Here is a 10,005-nt window from a genome sequence, read left to right as displayed (position 1 = left end):
GAAGGACTGGTGTTTTAACCATGTTTTATTCCTACCCAATATTCCCAGTACCAACTCCAGAAGTGCTTACTGATAGTGAGTGAATGACTTTTAAGGAATAAAAACACTAAATGCACTGAAAATACTCTAGGAACTGTAATAAGAACTGAAACTGAACTTCAGGGCACCGGACAGAAAATGAAACTGATTACAGAAGATTAATTTGTAACTGAGATATTTTGACAGATGTTGCATTTATCAGTATGTGAGCTTTTTTCATGATTCCCATCTCTTCAGATTCCTTTATCTATGTGTCACATAGAGGACGTGTGATTTCATGGTAAAACATTTAGAAATGTCTTTCCTATAAGCACATGTGAAATAAATGTATATGATTTTTTTTAGGTAAGGACTATGATGGATATGATTTGAAAACTTGAAAGTTCTGATTTTAGCTTTGCCTAATTAACATGTGGGTTTTGTATAAATTTTTTGGCAGCCGAATGCTGTGTTTTTCTTAAAATGTTGGATTTAATGTACTCAGGTCGTGTGAGCCTTGTTTAAGAGGGGGAAGCTGACAGGAAACACATGGCATGGTGGAGTAAAAGCTGGGAAGAGGGAAGTGTGTGTGTGCGTGTTTGTGTGTTTTTGGGGGTCAGTGTGTGTGTGTTTGTGTGTGCGTGTGTGTGTGCGTGTGTGCGTGCATGCGTGTGAGTGTGTTTGTGAGAAAGAGAGAGAGAGGGGACATTCAGTACAAATGTAGAATTAGAAGAAATTACTACAGTCATTGTGTAACTGGTCACATCGTAATTTGTTTTGTTCTGTGCTTGTACTTTCCAGGGATGTGAATGAACACAGGAACATGGAAAGGGCACAAATCATTTTGTCCTCCCCTGTGAGCCGCCTTTTCTGCCATTCCCGCTCTAAGAATTCTGACCCAGGCTTGTAAGTGCAGCCAGGGGGTCTTTATTTTATATATATATGTATATATGTATATATACATATATATATATAAACACCCCTGTTTACCCCATTTACCTTCCTTCTCTGTTCACACTGTGTGCTTTCACACTGTTAAACCAGTCTCTCAGCAGGGGGTAAAGCCTGAGTCCTCAAAAAAATCATTCAGCTGCTTGAGGTCTTACATGGAGGTCTGGAGCAGTGACCCACGACCTCTTTGACTTTGACCTCGAAACATGGCTTTGGATAAAGGATGATCTCTCAGTGTGCTGATCCTTAAAATATATAATCATAAAATTTCAAAAAATAGTATTTCTGTTCCAGTAATTGACCCAACGTGTATTTAATGCACCTTAATCTGATATTCCCTTATGCCTGGTCTAATTATCCTGTGCAAATATGGATGTTTTATGGTTTTCTTGTTGTACTGAAGATTATTTTAGGGAATTGCAATCTGAATTAAGATTTTCATTTACAACGTTTATGGACTCATTTCATCAACTTTTTGGGGTTTTTTGTAACTATTTCACATGCAGCTACACATTGAGGTAAAGACGTTATTATTCAAAACTTATTTTGAATAATGAGGAAAAATGATCTTGAGAAAAAAAAGAATACATATTTTGTACAAATTGAGCATGAATATTTGCCAATTTCATGTTTTTCTCACCTCCTTTGTGCTTAGCCTTACTCTAAGCCATAAAATAATTCCTAAAAATCCTGTTTTGTTTGCTTTAATCCAATGTGAGATGTTGTTAATGTTAATAAATTGTTACTTGTCAAAATGAGATAATTATTGTGCTCCATTTAAACACACTCAGCTTTAATTTTATTTTCATTTGCATTGCATCTGTCATTGTAGTATACGTATACAGATAGTGACCAAAATTGTGTAATTTTTAACCCAGTAGATTCCAGTGTTACATTAGTCACTCCTGTTAGTGTATCTACTACTGAATAATGTGCTTTAAAATGGATAAATGAATAATGACTTTAAGGAATTTTAAGTTGTGTAAATCCCCATGTGTTTTATATATTATATTTCTCCATTGTTTGGTGTTATGAATAGATGGAGAATGAAGAGACGAAGAAATGTGGCTGAGAAATTCTTCCTAATTAAAGACGGTTTGAAATAAAAGAGTCATAACAAAAGTACCACTAAATCGAGAAACCACATGTTTTTTGTTCCTCCTTCAAAGATGCTTTAGATGAGTTTGGTGGAGGAAACCCACCGGTTTCTGAGACACAACCACAGAGTCCAACTGAGACTAATTTCTAGACCAAATGAAAAGAGAAGAAGACAAAAGCTCAGTCATCATTCATCATCCTGCATTTCTCTCCAGGGGACAGTTTTAAAAATTGATAGTTTGGGGTTCAGATTTAATTGGTGGTGAGAAGCACACTTTAGATACACAAGTCGATCTGTGATTTTCTTTGAATTAGAAATCTCCAGACATTGTTTAAATTGAAGTCTCAGCATTTCTCACACTTAAATCATCTACAGTTTTATGTGCACAATCCCAGGTAATATAAAGGTTCTGTTCTCTAGTCTCTGTTTCTCTACATGGACTTAGTGAAACAAAATGTCTTTAATTTTCTATTATGCTTGTCTTGGATGCTTATACACCAATACATACAGTCATGTAAGTAAGGCTTGTTAAATTTGTGTTTTTTATTGAGTTTGTGTGCACACTTGGACAGCTTGGAAGCTAACAAAAGTGTTTGAATATTTAAAATTATACTTCAAAACATTTTTTTTCTTTGTTGTATTTTATAAATTTACATTTTTTGCCACTGTTTTTATTTTTGCCATAAACTTTTCAGGTTATGTCTTTTTAGGATTTAAAAAATAATAACAATAATAAAGATATTCAGTAGAAATTGCAAAAATGCTCATTTTTATGTCAATTATGTTTTTTGTTAGTTTACTCTCATTCATGTAGTGAAGATAAGAGATGTGGAGTAGAGATAAAGCCAGTCTAAACTGGAAAAATGAGATGAACCACAAGGAAAGTTCATTTGTTCTATTAAAATAGCTATTAACTGATATGAATTGACAGCTAGATAACATTACAATTTTTCTCCTATTTTCTCCTGTACTCAGTTTCCACCCTCTAGCCAGCTCTCCCCTATCATAAAACAGCTACCAGCTGGGAAGTGTGAAGGCCACATCCTTTCAAACATCTTCTTATTCTACATCACAGGACAGCGTGCTCACGGGACAGGAAAGTGCTATTTGGCACATACAAGTGTTCACAGATACCCACAGCTTGCTGGTGTCTCTTTGATTGATAGGACACAAAGTATAGTATTCTCATGCAGAGAGTATTTAAACTCTATGTAAAAGTTCTTTAAAAAGTATTTAAAAGTTCTCTGTATGATTTCTGTTGTGCCACTAAGGAGAAGTGTTTTTAACAGAATTCAACAGAACTGTATTCCTCGCATTGGCCAGAATAACATTTAATAATTTTACATTTGGGTCACCAAATACACAATGTAATAGGGATGCTGGGATGTGGCAGTGTGATATGGGGCTGGTGATTTGGAAAGGTGTGTTTGGTTATGAGCAGATGGCATGGAAATATGGAAATGACATGTATTACCCTGAATTCATTACAAACACAGGATTATCTTTAACTGCAAACAAAACCAATCATTATAATCAGTCAAGTCAACCATGAAGATGTGCCTAAGGGTGTTATCTCTAATGAAGCCACCCACCACCACCACACCTCCTGACCCCCCAGTGCACAAATAACTCTCATCTTGCAGGATCCTGTGAGTCACAGTGGTGTGTCTGCATGGAGAGGTACTCAGGATTGCAAGCGCATGTGTGATTAATGTGCAGAAGAAAGTGGGCCAGTGGGTGGGGGTGGTTGGAGGATATATGCTAGACCTCAATCTTACTGAGATTTGGGGTCCCCTCACAGCTGGTGCATTCCCAGAGGAAGGGACAAAAGGATTACAATTAAAGGAAAATTCCAGTGTTTTCCTGAAAGGATTGTTTTCCCAGTGATAAAAAAGCATCACCCCTGCCCTGTCTCCTTCCAGCAGTTCTTAAAAAATTATTTCCAAATGCATTTAGATTTTAATTAAAAAGTAAGTATTCCAGTGCATTTGAATGTGAGTGTGTGTTGAATAGTGTCACATGCACAGTGAACATTAGCAATAATAACTTGAAAAAATGTTTTCTGTTAATTGCATTTATTTCTTCTGAGCTCTTTTTTCAGGCCACTCAAATTCTTCCACACCAACCTCAGCAAACTATGTCTTTCTGGACCTTGTTTTATACAGAGGGGCACAGTCATGCTGGAACATGTTTGGGGTCTGCCTTTCAGTTTATAATTTAGTTTATAATGTTCTTAGTTCTTATGTCATTTATAATACCAAAGACATGATAGACAACTGTGTTCCTCAACTTTGTGGCAACAGTATGGGGAAGAGACACATATGGGTGTGATGATCAAGTTCACATGCCTTTGGCCAAATGGTATATTTTGAGTAATTAAATGTAGATCATGGGATCTTTTCTAAGTGTTTTCTTTCTTAAATATATTCACATCTGATTGTGTTTTTTGCATGACTCATAATGCAATACTGCTTAACCTATGTACTACACATGTATACAGTCCCCTCTGTATATGACTTCACACTGAAGTCATTTGGGTTTGGGGTTCAAAAGAGGAATATGAGATGATTGGCCAAGTTTTCAGCTTTCATTATTATTATTATTATTATTATTATTATTATTATTATTATTAGTAGTAGTAGTAGTAGTAGTAGTAGTAGTAGTAGTAGTATTAAGTCTTCCAACTCCATCTTTTCAAACTGTTGCCACTGCTGAATCACAGGGCTGTATATGGCTGTATAATATTCTCCATCCACCTAACAAGCATGGCCACGTATGCTCCCTAGAACTCCTGGCCACGGATGACTGTCGCATCACTGGCATTCAAACTAATCATTTCCTCATGATATAGCAAATGCTGTTATGCAGTGATAAATTTTTTCGTACCTTGAAAATGCCATAAAATGGTAAAGCTAATCATAAAGATCATCAGCAACAGCAATAATAGTAATGAAGGTGTTTGTGGTTATTGTTTCAATGATGCTTTTGATAATAGCAGTAAAATAACAATAGCAAGATGAATATAATAATTATATTCTTGTTTAATTTAGTTTGTTTGTGTGTGTTGGACTGTGTGTGTGTGTTGGACTGTGTGTGTGTGTGTGAGAGAGAGAGAGAGAGAGAGAGAGAGAGAGAGAGGGAGAGTGTTTGACTCTGTGTGTGTGTGTGTGTGTGTGTGTGTGTGTGTGAGAGAGAGAGAGAGAGAGAGAGAGAGAGAGAGAGAGAGACAGTGTGTGTGTGTGTGTGTGTGTGTGTGTGTGTGTGTTTGTATGTATGTGTACGTAAGGGGCGGTATGGGTTGAGTGGGCGGAGTTTCTTTTACATCCAGCTCGCGCTCAGTTGAACAGTTTTCATCGCAATAGACGGACTCGGTTTGACGCTCAGTGCAGGTACGTGTTCATTTCTTCTATTTTAAAACCAAACGGAAAAGTTTCATCGATATAATTACACTTTAAATACTGTAACAAAATGACTGTTTTTTTCTATCACTAACTTTCTAAGGCTTTATTTAAAATTGCCTCCAGTTTTTCCTGTGGTTCAGATTCACCTGCACATGGATGGAATTCTGTTATAAATGAATATTAAATATAAAAATATATAAAATCTTACAATCCTTTATTTTTTTGCTATTTGTAATGCAGTTGCTGTTTAAAGGAATTCTTAGACAGAATGTCCGAGTTTACTTAGAAAAAGGAAAACTGATGACTAAAGAAACTAAAGGAAAAGTTCAAATAACTAAAAAAATAGTTTCTTGTCAAAATAAAAGAGTAAATATTTTCTTTAATAGTGGTAACTTTTGCATTAACTCTACTTTTCTCATATGGACTTTATTGCTGTTTTTCAGGAATCTAATAGCTGTTTTTAGCTTTTTTGTTTAGATTTCTTTTACGTTTTTATTTATATTGTTTTTTCCCCCAAAGAAACCACACAAACTCTAATCTGCTTTTTTTTATTTTTATTTTTATGCATTATAGCTAATCATTTGTCATTCATCATATTCATCTATTTGTTTACTCCTTTCAGCCTTTTTCATCATGCCGTTCTTGGATTTGCATACTCCATTCCCAGTATTACATGCTAAGGATTTTTACCTGACTTAAGGGACGCTTCATGACATTACATCATAAGAAATTTGGTCATTGCTGTACAGTGGTGCTTCAGAGCCCCTTAGTGGACTAAAGGGTGGATTACACGGGTGGTAAGAGTCCAGCCAGAGATCAGGACCATGGCTGACGTGGACCTCATAGAAAAGCACTACAACTTCACTGGGAAATTCCGTAAATTAGAAAAGGATTCAGGACTCAAGGCTGATTCTGTCGTGTTTATTATCGTGTGCTGCTTCATCATTCTCGAGAATGTGCTGGTTCTTCTCACCATTTGGCGGACCAAAAAGTTCCACAAACCCATGTATTATTTTATTGGAAACTTGGCTCTTTCAGACTTACTGGCTGGAGTGGTATACACAGCTAACATCCTGCTCTCAGGAGCTAATACATATAAACTGAGTCCCATGCAGTGGTTCTTTCGTGAGGGCAGCATGTTTGTAGCGCTGGCTGCTTCAGTCTTCAGTCTCTTGGCCATTGCCATTGAGCGGCACCTTACTATGCTCAAAATGAAGCTTCACAACAGTGGAAACACATGCCGTGTCTTCATGTTGATCAGCACAGTGTGGTTCATTGCTGCCATCCTGGGTGGTTTGCCCATCATGGGCTGGAACTGCATCTACAGCATGAAGAACTGCTCAACAGTACTACCACTCTACCACAAGACCTACATTCTCTTCTGCACCACTGTGTTCAGTGTGATCCTCATGGCCATCGTGGTGCTATACGCCCGCATCTACGCACTGGTTCGCACACGCAGCCGCAAACTCGTCTTCCGCAAGGTCTCAAACGGCCGCGGGAGCGGGAACAAGAGCTCGGAGAAGTCTATGGCCCTTCTGAAGACAGTCATCATTGTCTTGAGCTGCTTTATCGCTTGCTGGGCGCCACTCTTTATCCTGCTCCTGCTGGATGTAGCCTGTGAGATCCGTACCTGTTATATCCTCTACAAAGCTGAGTGGTTCCTTGCTCTGGCTGTTATGAACTCAGCAATGAACCCTCTCATCTACACACTCACCAGCAATGAGATGCGCAGGGCCTTCCTCAAGATGCTGCTGTGCAGTGTGTGTACTCAGCCGGCTGGCAAGTTCTCCAGACCCATCATTGGGGCAGAGTTCAGCCGGAGCAAATCGGACAATTCATCACATCCCAATAAGGAAGAGCCTGAGTACTCACCCAGGGAAACGGCTGTGTCCTCAGGAAACATTGCTTCATCATCATAAAAAGGACTGTGGACATTTTCTTGCTCTTTCTTATTTAGTGAATGTATGTATTTGTGTGGAGATCCTGCTGGACACCTAAATGAGAGCTTGTCCAATCCACACTACTCTCAGTAAGTGAGAATAAAGCTTCATTTTTATCTAACTAACACCTACGTCTACAACAGTGTTAGCAGATCATGGAGACAGGCAGTTAAAGAGCGGACCAGGACACAGTGGACAATGAACAAACAACACGTTTGGGGTTTGTTTCTCAGCTGGTTCTTCATCCACATGCTGCTTAATTATAATGTTGTGCATTAGAGTTTGAATTTAATGATGTTTCACAGCATGTATCAAAGTTTGAGTGTCCATGAGTGGACAGAGTCCTTACATGCATAGCTGATTCACGTCTCTCCTGGAGCTGGTGTGGATTAAAGGGGGGGAAAAAATGGAATGAAGCAATCCGGATTACTAAAAAAAAAACTTTAACTTAAACCTTTAAAAAACTTTAATCTAAAACAGGTTTTGTGTGTAAATTGGACTGTTTTGTCATGTTCAGTGTGTTTGGATGACTTTGTTAACATGGCAACATTTAGAACAATTTCTAAGTCAGTGTTTTTTAACTTGTATGAAGAGCTTAACTGGGAGAACAGACTGAAACAAGAAAAAGACTTTTTTATCCAGAACTACAAAAATATGAAATAAGTGCAAGACTCTTGAAGGACATGGCATCACTGAAACGTCTTCGCCTGATCGCAAAATGCACTTAACAACCTGAGCTCTGTAAAGCTGATTAATCAGTATTACCCACTGTTTTTATTTATCACATGGAAACGTTCTAATATGAGGAACATTTAGAATAGCACTTGTTGTAAAAGTGCTATCTGAGAGCCCTCTCAGGCCTTTTACTGACTCATTATAACGTACTAGAATATTGGGCTCATTTTTGTACCATTACAGCAACAAAAAAAAACTTTTTTACCCATTATTTTTTGCACATATCACATAAACGTAAATAAACATCTAAAGAAAAATAACATGAAGAGGGAAAATTCACACATTCATATCACGTTAAAGCTCTAAAAAAACAGATCTTTTTCGGTAAGGGTAAATGTCTAATTAAAGAAATGCAGTAAAAGAAAGGTACTTGTGTTTCTTTGACTTAACGCCATCCTTTTAGTGAGATTTCTACTACCCTGATTGAGAATGTATTTTCTTTTCATAAATATAATCTCACCTTTCATCCAACAGCTGTAGAGATTTAGTTAGCATGTACAGTAGTTCAGCGATATTAATTAATCTTGAATCCACCTGTAACCTCAATAAGGGTTGAATTACAATGTGGTATTAATGCATCATGAAATGAAAGGTAATTTTTATACCACTTTTATAGATTTTAGGCTTTATGGTTTTGTTGCTAGTTAATGCATGTGCACAAACTGCTTTGCATTTGCAGTCTAGCGTCATTCAAAATGTGTGGAAATAAGAAATGAGGGTTACAAATGAAGCATTACAAATGAATCATGTATTACAGACAGATGCTGGAAATGTGAATCTGATCAGATCCATAATCATCACCATCTTAATCATCATCCTACCTTTACAACATCTGTACTGAAAAACTACAAAGTATAAACATGGTTCAAAATGCATCACTTAGCAATAATGATTCAGAGAAAAGGTTTAGTTACCAGCCGGTTTTGTTCCTGTGGGTTTTTTTTTTTTGCACTTTGTAACACCTGTGTGTGTCTGTGTTTTGTTAGCTTGTCAATAAATATGTGCTGTACAAATACAACAACAAAGCTTTGGGTGTTTGTAATTTGAAAATTCCTGTTTTAAAGGATTGAATGCATCAGATTTTTGCTGCAAGCTTAATGGTGTGTGAAGGCAAAACAGGAACAATATTTCATGATTGACGGCATTTGATAGATGCTCTTATACAGAGCAACTTAAGTTTATTCTCTTTTTTAATACAACTGTGCAATTGAGGGTTAGGGGCCTTGCTCAGAGGCCAAGCAGTGGCAGCTTGGCGGACCTGAAAATTAAGCTCACAACCTTTCGATTGGTGGACCAACATCATAACCACTAGGCTACCACATGACCCAGAAAATGCACAATATCATTTATTATTGATTTTTATTTTTAATGTGAACTGCACAGACCGCTAGATTAAGAAGAAGCTGAATCATGGATAACAGAACATGGGGTCATGTGCAACATTTATCACATTATTTTGTCTGTCTCATGAGTAGATTACTATGCAGGGAAAATACTATAAACGTTATAGAACAGTTTTTCTGCTAATACCAGTGGTTATGTACAAGTCAAACAAAGGTGTGGTCAGTTATAACATCTCAGTTTATTAAGTCTGTGGAAGATATACAGTAAGTACTAAGTTTCTAATTATATTGTCATCAGGCAAAGAATTCTGTACTTGTTAAATTGCTGCACTAGATAAAGCACTTTCTTTGCTAAAACATATATTTAAGTAGGTGCATAAATGTTGGGCACAGCATGACAAATGAATACATCAATCACATGAGTACTAGCTAATTTGCTTTGGTCTTTGAGCTTCATCCTTATGCCAAGGTGTTTTTCAGGAAGGAAATTGTTTTTCAAGTAACTTATGTCCTTT

At 37.1% G+C, this 10,005-nt stretch overlaps 1 protein-coding gene across 1 annotated transcript; it reads left to right on the top strand.

Moving 5' to 3' along the window:
- The first annotated feature begins 5,379 nt into the window (after positions 1-5,379).
- On the top strand, positions 5,380-9,120 carry s1pr1 (sphingosine-1-phosphate receptor 1). The gene is made up of 2 exons (XM_060882927.1): positions 5,380-5,457; positions 6,092-9,120. The coding sequence occupies exon 2, from the start codon at positions 6,294-6,296 to the stop codon at positions 7,389-7,391; it is 1,098 nt and encodes a 365-aa protein (XP_060738910.1). The 5' UTR covers positions 5,380-5,457; positions 6,092-6,293; the 3' UTR covers positions 7,392-9,120.
- The last annotated feature ends 885 nt before the right edge of the window (positions 9,121-10,005 follow it).

Source organism: Tachysurus vachellii, chromosome 1 (assembly GCF_030014155.1).
Source record: "Tachysurus vachellii isolate PV-2020 chromosome 1, HZAU_Pvac_v1, whole genome shotgun sequence".
Classification (NCBI taxonomy): domain Eukaryota; kingdom Metazoa; phylum Chordata; class Actinopteri; order Siluriformes; family Bagridae; genus Tachysurus; species Tachysurus vachellii.
This window is presented reverse-complemented; position numbering and strand designations above follow the sequence as displayed.

Coding starts and splice junctions, on each gene's coding strand:
- s1pr1 (XM_060882927.1), top strand. CDS start 6,294: ATGGCTGACGTGGACCTCATAGAAAAGCACTACAACTTCACTGGGAAA.